Source organism: Scomber japonicus, chromosome 9, assembly GCF_027409825.1.
Source record: "Scomber japonicus isolate fScoJap1 chromosome 9, fScoJap1.pri, whole genome shotgun sequence".
Taxonomy (NCBI): Eukaryota; Metazoa; Chordata; class Actinopteri; order Scombriformes; family Scombridae; genus Scomber; species Scomber japonicus.
The window spans coordinates 17789518-17804825 of record NC_070586.1 but is presented as its reverse complement, the minus strand read 5'-3'; the positions used below and the strand labels follow the sequence as shown (position 1 = coordinate 17804825).

The 15308-nt window shown below is 37.7% G+C and overlaps 1 protein-coding gene across 2 annotated transcripts in view; it reads left to right on the top strand.

The window, feature by feature from the left end:
- The window catches only part of ipo11 (importin 11), a 116156-nt gene that overhangs the window by 34694 nt on the left and 66154 nt on the right, over positions 1-15308 (top strand). For both annotated transcript variants that reach the window (XM_053325328.1, XM_053325329.1), the window contains exons 15-16: positions 596-701; positions 10383-10509. In XM_053325328.1, the coding sequence (XP_053181303.1) occupies positions 596-701; positions 10383-10509 (233 nt within the window). The remainder of the gene's footprint in view (positions 1-595; positions 702-10382; positions 10510-15308) is intronic.

Sequence of the window (15308 nt, the reverse complement as noted above, 5' to 3'; positions counted from 1 at the left end):
TTCACTTGTATGACTTCTTTCTGTATGTCTTTGTGTTGCCTACTGTTTTCATCCTGTATCATGTTGTTTTCTTTTGTGCCCTGATCTACATTTTAGCCACTTTTATACCAGTTCTTGTCTGAAGTGCCCCCTTTCATGCTTCTGTTAGATCCCTGTTACTGATATACTGATATGTCTTTTTATTAAGTAACGTTGACTATAGTGGGCTTGCATATTTGAAGGACATGTAATAGCAGATTCACCTGAGCTTGTGAGTCTGTCTCTATTTTGTTGCAAGAGTTGAACCAACATAAAGAATCTAATTAACAACATTGAAATAAAACCTAACAAGTGATGAATGGTACAGTGTGATAAATGATACCATGAAACTAGTATGTTTTTCAGTGACAATCTGCTGTAATGTCCATTTAAAACTAGCCAATAACTTGAATGACTCCAGCTGTTGTGTTCTGTAGCTCATTATAATAGCATAAGCTTGTTTTGAATGGAACTATTATATTGTGCTTTTATTCCCCGTATAACTTAGACTGCTCATGTCCCTTTTGTGTATTGCACATTTGAGTTTTTCTGAATTATAAACTTTTTCTGTCTGCAGTATACAACGCGGTGGGACTGGCAGCTTATGAGCTGTTTGACAACGTGGACTTTGACCAGTGGTTCAAGAATCAGCTTCTTGGGGAGTTGCAAGTCAGCCATCACAGGTATTGTATGACCTATGAGCATTTCTGTTGAAAATCTCTTCTGATAAAAATTCTTTATTCATTTCCCTTCAACATGTCATTTTACAGTATCACGAGTCACTCAAAGTAAAGAATAAACATGATGAAAACATTTCCTATACTCAAAGCAATACAATGGATGTCCTGGCACTCTAATACTATTAAATACGATTATTTCATGTGAGTTTTTGGTTGGATGTTGGCAATTTATTGCATCAGATTACTCCCATAACTCTTCATATCATAAAAATAACAAGATACCAAATGTTTTCTCTTATTCTAAACTACTACACTGTGGTGTCAAGAATTACTGCAGAGTTGAGTCACCTTTTGTCTGACACAATCTCAACAAAAGTTGACTTCCTGAAGGAACTTTTTTGCTTTGGTAGTATTGGTGGTTGGTGGTTCTTATTGTTATTAAATTGAACTGCAGTATATTGTAAGTACGTGTATATAGTTTGGTCTGAGATCGTTGTGTGCCATATTATGTTATGTTTTTAATAAATCAGTGATACACATAGATAACTCTTGTTTGCTACGACAATGTCAAACAGACTTAGCAGTCATACTCAATAATGAAGAAGCTATTCAGTTCTTTTTAAATGGGTGTTTGTTTTACTGTATGTGAGATCAATGTCAGACATTACTGGTGTCTTAGACATAGCATATTTAACATTCCTTTCAGTGTAACTCAAACTAATTGACTATTAACCTCTACCGAGCTATTGATTAGGATCAGCTACACAGTCAATACAGGCCAAAAGGCTCATGAGTAGCCAACTAATGTCTTGTGGTCTTATTATCTGCGACTTGTATTCACTCAGTCACTCTAGAACAGCAGCACTCTTAACAGGCAAATGAAACCAGATAAACAGTAATACAATCTGAGAATCAACCTCATCATGGCTCTGCTGGCAACTGGGTGCAGAAACAATAAACAGTGAGCTGGTAGATGGATACATTTAAAAACAAATGGAACAGAGAAAGTGGTGTGTAGGTCTGGTGTGATTGATATGGAAAACAAAGAAGCGCCCTGCGCGCACACAGACCTCAAGGCAATCAAAGCACAAAGCCCGCAGCACTCAATAGGTTGGCCACTCAGGTTGGTGCTGCTGACGTCAGAGAGCAGGCGTACTGATGTCACAGTGTCACAGTCCTTTCTTTTGGCCATAGTTGCTGCATGGCTTTTGGGATGGCATAACCACTTGGGTGCAGACTGAAATATGAACTGGCACAAAATTGTCTACAGATATTCATGGTCCCCAGACAATGAATCCTGCTGACTTTGGTGATCTCCTCATTTATACCACAAGGTTACCATATTTTTTTTAACATCTATTAGTTTTGGTACAAATGTCCATAATGATGAGTAGATTAATCCCAATGTCTTTGGTAGTTCTTTGACTTTTCCTCTAGCACGATCAACACGTCAAATTTCTCTCTTGTCCTTTAAAATATTCACAAAAGGACAGAATGGCATTTTAAAATATTTGGAGACAAGGGATTTACATTTCTGGAAAGGTATGGTGGCAACTACTTTATCTTGTCTTGGCAATTGTGAGATAAATGGCAGAAATACTCCTTTAAATTACAAAGTAATCCACCACAATGTGCACTTGAATGCACAAGTAACTTGCAGCAAAACTTCAGCCTAGTTCAGAGTTTTTGCTGGTTGACCCCGTTTTTCTTTTTTTTTTTGTTTGTTTGATTTTTTTTTTTTTGGCTGAAGCCCTCAGTGTTGGCACCTCCACCAGGATGCGTTTTTCCATTTTGGTCTGATTGGTCTGAATGCGGCCTCAGTCTTGTTTAACTCCGTTTCCCCAGATTTTCCTTTTGATATTAAAAGTTGTACTCGAACAAACTGAAGTCATTACGGAACAATGTGAAATGACTAGCGATGATGACTAACAATAATGCCAACACACATGCACACAAATAAGATAATATGTGCTTTGTTGATCATAATGAAGGAATGTTGCAACAATTTGGCTCTTTCATGTATTTTTAATAGTTTTTAAATGACAGTGGAGTTATGTGGCACAGAGACTTGAGGGATTATAATGCACAGGATAATTGTTTGCAGGACTAATACAACGTTGATTGTATTCTCTTTAGTGGAGTTGTTCATCAAGAAAAGATAACTCCAGCCTTATCCTCTCACTGACAAAAAGCATCTTCTCGTACAACAGAGATCCTTAGATAATAATCTGTTGTGTTGTTTTTTTATTTTATTTTTTAATTAGTTATATGAATTACAACAGATGAACTTTTCAACTCCCATTGATTTTTCTGTTCTGGTTTGCTTAATCAGACTGTGTTTCTGTCAGAATTTAGATTTTCCCAGAGTCTTTTGTAGAGGCCTCTCCAATGAGAATGTAGATTCAGCATTCATATTAATAACTTGATGTGCCAGATGGTTTGCAACACAGAGTGAACTGAAAAGTTAGCCTTGCAAGCCGGATTTGCAGTGCTGATTTGTCTAAACCACCGGTGGTTCAGACACATGGGCATAACTTTAAGCCTGACAAGATGTATTCTCTTGTGATATTGTAATGTGATCTTGTGAATCCAACTAAGCATATTAAAGCATGGGTGTTTTTGATGATAGTCACTCAGTGTAGTCGCTTCCTTTTGTAGCCTTTTTTTTTTTTAGTCTTGTGCATCCATATGTGTACTTGTGCTTATATAGAGCATGCTTGAATGTTTGTTGCCCAACTGTGCCTGTCCTCATGTTATCACGTTGTTGTCAAATCCTGTCTCAATTCAGTACCTCATTCCCAACCACCAGTGGATTTCATTCGAATAGACTTCCTCAGACATCTAAGAAGTCAGAAAACAAACTTGTTGGACTCGTTTATAAAGCTGCCACATGAAAAGTAATTTCATGCCCAATCATTATCTCAAATAGGGACCCATGAAGAAAAACTGTAGCGGATCATCAGCAGGGATATATAGCGTTAATGGTTGTAACCTTACCATACTGCAATTTAGTTATTATACATAAAGTGCACCTTCACTCAGTAGCTAATTTAATTTTGAAAACCGAGTATTTTCAGTGTCAGAGCCCTTTAACACCCCATTACCCCTTCCACTCTAAAATAATCAGTATGTGCTGTAGACTTATTTTATATGTTGGGCAACTGTGCATGCTGGATAATGGATCTGCACATTATTTATACATTTCTTATAGTCAGTGATCAGAATGATGCAAGTCATTTCCAGTTCACTACTTTGTTGGCCCACGTTTGTAACAGCCATTACATTTTGTGGCAGAGACTTCCAAGGGACCTTTTTAGTGCTTTGGTACTGGACCTCACCATATAGTCATCAGTATTTTTGCACAACTGCCTGAGGCTGATAGGTGAAGGTGTCGTTCTACACATGCTGCTTTCAAGGTCATTACAAGCTGAATTTCATTGAGTTGGATCGATAGCAGGGACTTGTCTGGACCAGGACAATAACTGTTAAATAGTAGCCTTGTAATTACTTGTTATGGCCATAGCTGCCTCACCTATCTCATGTCATGTGTTGTTTTATCAGTTTAAGTGCTTTGTGCTACAGACACACAACGTTACAGTACTGTACTGGATATGTTGAATGGAGATACTTGTGTCCAATACTTTGGTTTATGACCAAATACCTGCAAAACAAATAACATTCCCATTAGCATCAGCTGTACTTTATATTTGGTGGTGAATAGCGAATGTCAGCATGACAAAACTAAGATGGTGAACATGGCAAAGCCCTTGTGGAGCAGTTAGCATGCCTGTGTACTCTTGATCTTGTTTTAATGTGGCACAAGGTTGTTATAAAAATTGTATTGATCTGTTGACAGAGAAGAAAGTTCAAACTTCAAGGGTATATTTCAGCACCACTACTTTAAAAGTATAGATTGCATCTAAAGTACTACCAGGCTGCTCTAATCTGATCAAATGCCAAATAAAAAATGCCTGTTTCAGGGTTGCTTTTGTCTTTGAATTTTAGTTTTGCACCACTAGGTAAATAATATTAGCAGTCAGAAGTACCATAGCTGAAATAAACCCTCAACTTGGCAGTATCACATGAGAAGCAGAGGGACAATACCTATGTTGGCATCTGCCAGGAGCCACATTCAAAGCAGGTTTCTGCCTGACACATTTTTTCTATAATTGTCTTCATTGTCTGTAATTGTCTTGTGACAATATGTGATTTTACACACTTAATACTACCTGGTGGACATTTGTCATCACTAACAGAGCATTCCTACATCATGCTGTGCTGTCTGCATTCTTTAGCTCTCTACATATTGGCTGTTGGGGCATTTAATAGACATTGCTGTTCTCTTGGTCAATATTACAAAGAACAGCTAATTACTAAACTTGCAAGAAGTCACCAGCTTTGCAGTGGGTCTTGTTGGACCTGTGGGCCATCATGACCCATGCAGACCTCTAGTTGATCAGGCAGTTGAATAAACAAATGAGACGAGAAGCCAGGTGCTGGTCCTTAGTTTGGTCCTCAAGGGTGAAGTCTGCAGACTGATTTCAGTGCTATTTGATCAGTGAAATGCAGTTATGAGTTAATGTAATTTTGTTAGTAATATCAACTTGACTTGACTGCACTTGACTGTCTGAAAATGTAGCTGTGTACAAGCCAGGTATGTGTTTACTTATGTATTTGTGGATTTAGTGAGATTTTACTTTCTCTGCCTTGGTATTGTCATGGCTTCCAGTAAGTTCCAGTAAGATAACCTTTGTTGTAATTTGGTGCTATATAAATAAAGATTGATTGATTAATCGATTAATTGAAGGTCCCTTTATTTACAATAAATAAACTTCGTCAGCTTGGCATAATGAGTCCCAAAAACATACTGTATGCATACTTGCTATACTTGCCGCACACACTGATATTTTGACTTGCTGTCAGTCTCTTCCTCCTACAGTACCTCTGCCTCAGCCAAAGCACTTCTCCAACCTGTGATGAATCATCACATCTGACACCTCAGAGATGACAGCAAGTTATCTTTGAGCACATATACACACACGCACTGACTTGGACACAACCACCAACGCCCATAATATCACTCACACTGACATCTCTGAATAGCCAAAAGGAGCTTTTGTGTCATCTAGACAGGTAGTGAGATGAAGATACTGAGTGTGTCCCATCATTCTACTGTCAGACTCAACAACATACAGTACAGTGAAATACTGGCATTTTGACTTTGCCTTTTGTGGCTTGACCTTTCATCTGGAGTTTAATTAGAAAGGTCATGATCTCTCCTGGGTGACCAATAGATGCTGTATAATGATTCTGTGCTCGACTATTTTAAACTTCACTCCCTCTTTATTACTAGTTTTTGCCACCATGGATGTACACTATATTGCCAAAAGTATTGGCTCACCTGCCTTAACTCTCATATGAACTTAAGTGACATCCCATTCTTAATCCATAGGGTTTTTTAATATGACGTCGGTCCACCCTTTGCAGCTATAACAGCTTCAACTCTTCTGGGAAGGCTTTCCACAAGGTTTAGGAGTATGTTTATGGGAATTTTTGACCATTCTTCCAGAAGCACATTTGTGAGGTCACACACTGATGTTGGACGAGGAGGCCTGGCTCTCAGGGCGCTTTCACACCACTAGTTTGATTATTTGGTCCACACCAGGCAGTAAAATTGTTACTATGTAGCATACAGGCTGCGGTGTGGTTCGCGTTCACACCTGCAAACAAATCAAGATTGGTCCAATTGACGTTCCCTCATCTTCCGATAGGTCGGCATTTGGTGCGCACCCGAGTGTGATTGATGCTTTCACATCAACGAAAACGAGCCGAACTAAGAGCTTTTGGTCCGAATGGACTGTTACGTGCGCACCAACTGCTGTTGGTGTGAAAGCGCCCTCAGTCTCCTCTCTAATTCATCCCAAAGGTGTTCTATCGGGTTGCAGTCAGGACTCTGTGCAGGCCAGTCAAGTTCATCCACACTAAACTCTCTCATCCATGTCTTTATGGCCCTTGGCAACCTCTGCGCACTATGTGCCTCAGCATCCGCTGACCCCGCTCCGTCATTTTACGTGGCCTACCCCTTCGTGGCTGAGTTGCTGTCGTTCCCAATCGCTTCCACTTTGTCATAATACCACTGACAGTTGACTGTGGAATATTTAGGAGCGAGGAAATGTCACGAATGGACTTGTTGCACAGGTGGCTTCCTATCACAGTACCACACTGGAATTCACTGAGCTACTGAGAGCTACCCATTCTTTCAGATTGGCATGTTTACACAGATAAAGGGGTTGGAATATGAGCAAAAATAAAAGTCACAGTGGGCTTTTATTGCTACAGTATGTGCAAGCTAGTTTGCTGAATTAGACATCTTACACACACTGCACTTATGAGTCATGGTCCCTAATACACTGATGTCTTATTACAAACGTTGTCTGGTTAAGATCTGCATTTTTGTGGTTTCCCTCCTTACAATTATACTAATGTAATGTTAATTTCCTTTTGTATCTAGTCCCTTTTGTGAATTGCAAGGTATTCCACCTGGTGTTGACTCCATTAAATACATAGCCTTGTAAACCCAGTGAGTGTACTGACATTTGCTTGCGGTGATGTAAATAAAAGGCTACAATCAAGTGTTGTAGAAGCCGCATGAATATCTATCTGATAAATAAAACATCACACCTGGTTCAAACCATTTTTTTTTTGACCCAATGCAGCAATTCTGTTCTTGGCAGACATTTGTGGTGCAAAATAAAGGTACAGATGTCACAGTAAACATGAATGAAATACTTAGTTTTTTCATATTTGGTTATTTTACACAGAATTTTAGGATTGTGAGGGAGATTCTTTACACTGAAAACTTGTCTAACTTTATTAAAGAAACTGGTTTTCTCATTAGTATGTACTGTATGTGTTTATATAAAATCAGGTTATAACAGACACGTGGCAATAACCATGCTTTGTAAGCACCTGTGAACACACACAATATGAAACAGAAGAATCACCACACAAAGGACTTAAATAGTTGGACATGGTGTTTCTTGGTCTTTCTCCAAAAATATTCCCTAAATATTTCTGCAGAACAAAAGCAAAGAAACAGTGTCTAGTTAATTGAGGAACATGTGAAATTGGGATACGGCTGTTCATGTAGTTAGTACATGTTTTGTCCATGTGGATTTCCCATGTGTTTGCCAGAAGAATGAGCAGCATTGTGATGTAGGAGGAGACAGGTGTAGCATGGATGAGTCATATCTAACCCTTGACTGATGGATGAAATACTTTTGTCAACCTACCTATCTATTCATTCTTCCATACTCCCCCCCACTTTGCCAGCGCACTATTAACAAACACTACCAGCTGTAGCCTCTCCAGCTCAAGCAGATAGTCTATATTTGTTAGTTGCAGACATGCACAATTCCTGATACTGTATGCAGAATTGGAAACACTAATCTTTTAGTCTTCAACACATGCCATGAATTAACAATCAGCATATGGATTATTATGTTGTCAAAAATAATGCTGACAATTGTTAGGATTTATTTTGTGTGAACTCCAATATAAACTACTTTTCCCTACTGCACTATGGATAAAAGGGATGTTTTGGTATTTGTTTTCTTAAAGAGTACACCAAACAGAAGCAGTGTCCTAAATGAGTGTCAGTGTGACAGCATGTAATCCTCTGTAATTTATTTATTTGTGATGTCACAGACTTCGGTGTTATTGTGCTGGTGCCAAGCTGTTGTTTCGAACCTGATTATAGAGAGTGCTCTGGGAATGTGCCCATAGCCACTGTTCACCAGCACTGCTGCTGTTAGTTTATTCTTTGTGCATGTAACAGTTTATCCCAGGAGTGTATAAGTACCATCTTGTGCTCGTAAGATGATGAAAAATCAAGTCCAAGAGGCATTAAGCTTGATGTTGTTAATGATGGTCATCTACAACTAAGATTTTAGGTTTCAATCTTTTGGCAAATATTTATTTGAAATATAATTGGAAATCAATCAAATCAAAACAAATTTTAAAGCACAGAAACATCTGCTCACTCATACAGGCAAACTTCTATTCTCACACAGACAGATGCAGACAGTGTTGTTTGCATCTCCAAGTCCTGAGTCATGCAGTTGTTCAATACCTTCTGGCTACTGGCCCAGTCTTTGGTCTCTGGCTCTCTGTTTTGACAACAAGCCAACTAGAGTATCACTTGCTATACCTTTTTGTTCTTTCATCTCACCATTCCTTGATCCTTCCATTCACTAATTTCTGTCAAGGCAGTCCTTAGACACAGTGTCTGCTTTCCATACAAACAGAGGCAGATGCTGAGGGACATTTCTTGCCTGCCCATCAGGTCCCAACATGCACTACCTCACATTTGGTGCATGTAGTTTGGGGCATTTTAATTTATGCCACATACTAGTAGGGGTGTGAATCTTTGGGAATCTCACCATTTGATTTGAGTACTTCAGTGTCGATTTGATTCAGAATTGATTCTCAATTCAAAACTGAATCCGATATGCTGTGTGCCAAGCCGACAAGTGTATTTTATAGCACTGAAATACAGAAACATAAATGGAGAATTAGGATAAATGGTCCACAGCATTTTTATTTCCAAAAGGTAACTGCTTTAATTAATTAATGAATTCATCTGAGATTTGGTCTCAGAGTTGGTTTAAATTGTTAAATTCTGCAGTGTGTGTTGGTTAGTTGGTCTTGTTAGTTATTGCTAGAGTTTGCTGCTCTGCTAATGCTAATCTCTGGGTGATGTTAAAGAAAGTTGACAATATATTTCCTGTTTGTCTTGCAAAGATAATTATTTCAGTCATTAAAACAATCAATCAATGCTTGCACCTGCTACTGTTTTTGAAAATGAACTACAAGATAACTTCACGGTTGTGTGATGTCAACTGCCCGGGTGCTGCACTGCCCCCACAGTTGAGTTCTGCCTTTTTCATTCTGTCCATATAACATTATTCACTATTTATTAATTAACATTTAGAAGATTGATTTCTGATATTTCGGAATCAATGCAGGATTGTCCAACACCACACCACAGTGCATCTCAAAATTGAGAAATTTCCACACCTCTACACACTTCTCAGCCCCACTAATTTTTTTCAACACCCTAGTTTTCTAAATAGCACATTCCTCTTATAATTTACTAGTCACTTGTCCCTCAGGTATTTCTTAATGACATGCGTTAATTTCAGGAAAGGACACTTTTCTTGAAACATTCTTTACTTGGTTCTCTTTTTTTGTCTCTCAATTTGTCCATGGGGCTGTGTTTTGAGCAAATGTTATGTGGAATGAATCATGCAGCCATATTCTCCAATATCCTGTGTAATGTGCCACTTTCTCTCTCTGGGGACTGTAATCTAGCAGAGTATGAGTTAAATTAGACATAGCCTTGGAGCTGAATATGAGTTATAAAGGGACAGTGATATAGCCCTTCTCCCCAGAGCACAAAACACACTGCATTCTCAGCATGCATAAGCCACTGATGAAAGACAAAAATAATTTAATTATCTGAGTAGGTGGCATAGTTGTTAAAAAATCTGCGCTTTAGCTATAATGTGGTGATACAATTAGAAAGTAATTGGGTTCATTTCTCCAAATCTGGTATAAAAGTAAAAGTGTTTCTCTGCAAACAGAAGTAACTCCTGTCCTCTCCTCTCCTCTCCTCTCCTCTAGATATAAGTTAATTCGCCGACGAGTCATCTGGTTAATAGGACAGTGGATCTCTGTGAAGTTCAAATCTGACCTTCGGCCTTTACTCTATGAGGTCATCCTCAGTCTCATGCAGGATCCTGACTTGGTGGTAAGTCAGATAAAGACACTAACTCAAGTTTTTTCCTTTTGACTGCTTATGACTGGAGCACCAACTTCCCCAGAAAACACTTGATTCATAATGACAGCAATGCATCACTTTTAGAGAAAGTGCACAGTCAGCTACACAAACACTGTTATTATGCCGCCACATTTCTACAAAGTTTTTTCATCATCTGATTCTTAACAGGCTATTAAAGATTTCATGATTTCTTAATATAGTTTTGATTAGAAAACTGAACCTTTTATTTACACTGACGTTTCTATTCAGCCATGGCCTCAGTAAACTCTGTATAACCCCAGTTTGGGAAAATATTATTATGCCACAGTCAACCTCATTTCAAATTGCATTTCTTGCTTCATGAGTTTTGCACTTGATTGATGTGTTATTGTTTGGACATAATTTATAGAATAGGCATGAGAAAAATTCAATCCATTATTTAATGCAATTCATGACAATCTCACCATTAGAAAACCAACCCTGATGAAAGTCTGGGTTCAATCTCTGCTTTACTTCAAGTCCATCTTTTTTTTGCGTAGGAACTTTTCAATGTGTGTTTATTTGCATCCCTCTTGTCAGGTTTAGTATAGGATAAAATGTAATTAGAATGTAATTAAAATGATGATATAATTAACGTTATTATAAGACGTTTAAGGCAGAACCCACGCAGACTCCATGGTAACAACATGAATGCAATGGAGGGACTCTAGTATCACTCTAATACTAAGTGCATGTCCCCTACTATATGAAATGTATGAGGCATCAATCATTTTGGGTCTTTTGGGTCGTAATTAAATAGTTCATTGAGCACACATGGTGACACAAAGGATTTAACATATAATAAACATAAATGTAGTAAATAGTGAAAAACAGTAAATATTCCTGTTATAGAGGAAACCATTTAACTGAGTCAGGTCACATCTCTTCTTGCATTTCATTATTGTATAGTAAAGATAATTAGGAGGCAGCTACAATGTATAACTGTAGCTATCATCATCTCATGCATTATACAATCAGTGGCTCATCATGGAACAGATGCATCACCTAAGCCCCCAGCATATGATTTAAAAAAATGTATATATAATTATTGGGCGCACTTTTAGAAAGATACTTATTATTAGTTTATCCACTTGACCTTATTTTGATCCACTAGTGGAGCCAAATAAATATGGACCATATTCCAGGGTTGTTTTCTAGGGATTATTTTCAGTATTGATTTTTTAAATGAATTCATTAGTTGTTTGGGCTATGAAATGTTGATTCCCAAAGTGCTATAAGATCTTCAAATGTCTTGTTTTGTCTTAAAAATAACATTAAAAAAATATATATATTTAACAACGTGGAGCCAGAGTATTTTAGCAAATCTTAAAAATCTGTTACATCACTTACTAGCTCACCAATCATTCTGTGGCTCCTGATCAATGTCTGGACCAATTAGAGACTTTTCAGCAGATTAAATCATTGACCATCATTTTTTATTGGGCTAATGGAAAAGAAACTGCCCTCTATCAATCAGTCCAATAGGTTATCAATAACACTATTGCTATTCTTTGGCCCTCTGCATTCAGATGGAAAGTGAATCACTCAAGATAATGGTTATATTTATCTCTTACATTTCAGTGTATGTTTTTCATTGCAAGGAGTAATTGACAATAGAGACTTATTAATTTGTTTCTATGAGCACCCTACAGCTGAGCCACTTACCTTTAGCTTATTTTTTGTCTTAACTTTTTTTGTCTTTTTTTTTTAATGATGTAAGAGAAGCAAGGGAACATAAGAAGGGGACAGCAAATACCCTCTTTATTATGTGGTGGAAAAACAGTTGTTTCAAAGCTTTATATTACATTTGATATATTCAAAGTTAAAGGAAAACCAATTTAAATAACATAAACTGAAGATGAGAATACACATTTAGGAAGATTTTAAGGAACATATTGAAGGAGCTACTCAGATATCCCCAGGATGATTATTTCAGAGCTCAATGCCTATTATTATAATGAAGGCACGGCCACCCAGCATAAAACACAGATGTACACATGATTTTATGTGCTCATATATTTTCACTTTCTTGATGATGCTACTATTTTGTTGTATTTAATATGCTAGAGAAATGGAGACGCGGACCCCCACCGCCCCCCTTTGGCAATGTTACACACACACTTGGGAGCCTGAATGCAAGACAAAGACATACGTGCACACAGTTTATTGGCACCTATAAATGACACTCATGAGCTTAATTGCATATCACAGATGCCTATTGCTTGCAGTCCTCCATTGTGCCACATGTTCCTCTCCTAATTTCCTCTAATACATTCTCCTCTTATTTCTTATAGCCAATCTCTTCTCTGATATCTACTCACAGATTCTGAGAAAAGGCAAAAAATTATATTGGTGGCAAGATTAACTCCTCCTGTTTTCAGGCCATTTGTATTACCAGCGGGTGATAAAAACATTTTTTTTTTTAAAAAGTCCTTAAGCCAGCTTTGATGACATCAAGCTGTGATGGTTTAGTCAACAGTTTTTCCCCTTTCTGTGCAGGACGGCTTTGAGACACTGCAAATAAGGATTTGTCCTTCATAGCCATAATCCCAATCAGTCATGTTTTGGTTACTAAACAGTGAATGCACTATACTGACTGACATCAGTTTTGAACCACAATTTTTAACTGGAATAAAGATACAATGTGACAGTAAGGAGATAACATAGCAAACCTGTATTTAATGTCTATTATAATGTTCCTTTTTAGGACCAAAATTTGTCTTTGGTAATTATGTCACATCAACCTTTTTCAATGCAAAATATAAATCAGTATAACTCTTAATAGTTGGGCTAACATGATTACTTTTGCAGTTACATTGTGTGAGAGATAACAAGTAAATCCAAAACACTAATTATTAAAAAAGTTTTTCCTACTTGAAAAAGCTTATTATATGACTTCTCTCTATGCCCAGTGATTTTAGTAATTATAACTGCAGTTCTTTTTTTTTTGTACAAATTATTGTTGTTTATCAGTTGAATGGTAATTTACAGATAGCACGTATTTGTTGCTTTTGTTTTTGCATCAGCAGCTGCCAGCAGCATCAGTTTGTCGTTGTCACGTCTGTCTTATATTCTGTGAGTTACGTGAATGTAATTTTCACTGATTAAACTTTTAGTTATTTTTATATTCAGTTTGAACCTGCTGTTTTTAGTGTCGAAATCTCGCACGATCGCTAAAATAACGCGTGGTAGTGCGAGATCCCGCACAGAGCACATCAAATGTGAAGATGAGTGGCTCAGTTTCGAAGGTTGTCCGTACCTATTTGAGCCTCAATACACGTTCAATAGTAACATCCAACTTTGCCATGTCATTGAGGTCTTCTGCTGTACTCTGCTTCTTACTCCTTCTTCACTACTACTACTGGTCTCTTCCGGCAATAGATGTGCTCTGTGCGCGATAACACGGTATTTCAGTGATCATGCGAGATTTCAACGATGTTTACAGCTTTAGCAGTAGCAGCAGAGTAAAAGCCATCACCTAAGTGTTACTTTAATAAACTCCTGGTGTACTTACAAACTTTCCAGTGCATCGATTTATGAGTAAAGACCCTATTTGTACTACTGGAGAAGTTTGATAACAATCCAGGCATTATTAGTGGGGTAATTTACGAGATACACTTTTGGTCCCATTAGAGCCTGTACTAAGCCATTCAGCTGATGGCTCTAACTCCACCAATTTGCGTACAAATGAAAAAAAAGGGGTGAGGGAGTGTTTAGATAGACATAATGGTTGCATATGACGCTAGGTCGAAATTATGCCGAACCATCGCTTTAAAGGTTTGAGACTGACTAATAATGTGAAAAAAATGTTTTGACTGAGTCATTGTCACTATTTTTGTGTGTGTTTTATGAGAGCCATCTGAATATTTCATCAAGCAGTTAACTATCTTTTTTTGCTTTGCAGTAGAATTGAAATGCAGTCTGTCTCATTAATATTTGAATTGCCAACAAGGACATTGCTGATGGCGACTGATGGGCCTCGTTCATCAACATACTCCTTTTGTTGCATGTTAATATATGCAGCATTACTAAAACATTATTCTGTATTTTATGATCTTGCAGACACAGAGAGCCGATTTGTCATCTCTAAATCCAACTACTGCATGTCTCTAATTGAACTTAAAGCCAACCTTGATTACAAGTTTTGCCTACAGTTCTTTTAGCTTATCTTTGAGATTCTTGTGAAAGGAGGACAATTACGCTGGCTTGCCTGTTTTTAAATCCATCTGATATATTTACAATGACATGGAATGGGCTTTCACGTTTTTCTGAATAAATATAGAAAAAATATAAAATCATGCTTTTTGCAGTACCATAGACAGATAGTATCATTGCAGCCTCACAGCCTGTTTGCTTTTCAGCGCCTGAACATGTATATACACGAATCAACCACATGCTGCCAAAAAGCGAGATAATCAGTGTTAATCACTTCACCTTTCAGCGGTTTTACAGTTGTGGCTGATGGCTTATACACTACAATACACCATGTTTTGACATAGAAAAAATAAATATCTGCGTGTAGTTTAAAGCTCAAAGGGTAACTGCTGTTATCATCGCCTGCAGTGGTGACAGGCCTACATCAAAGATGGGGAAGCTGTTTTTTGTGGGAGGTTTTAAGAAGTCTTGATACATATTAGTTACAATTCTGGAAAATATAGTAATCAGTGAAGTGTGATGCTACTGGGCTCCTGCTTTGGATTGCACTGTGGATTGTACATAGACAAACACATCCTAACCGTTTTCTGTATGAT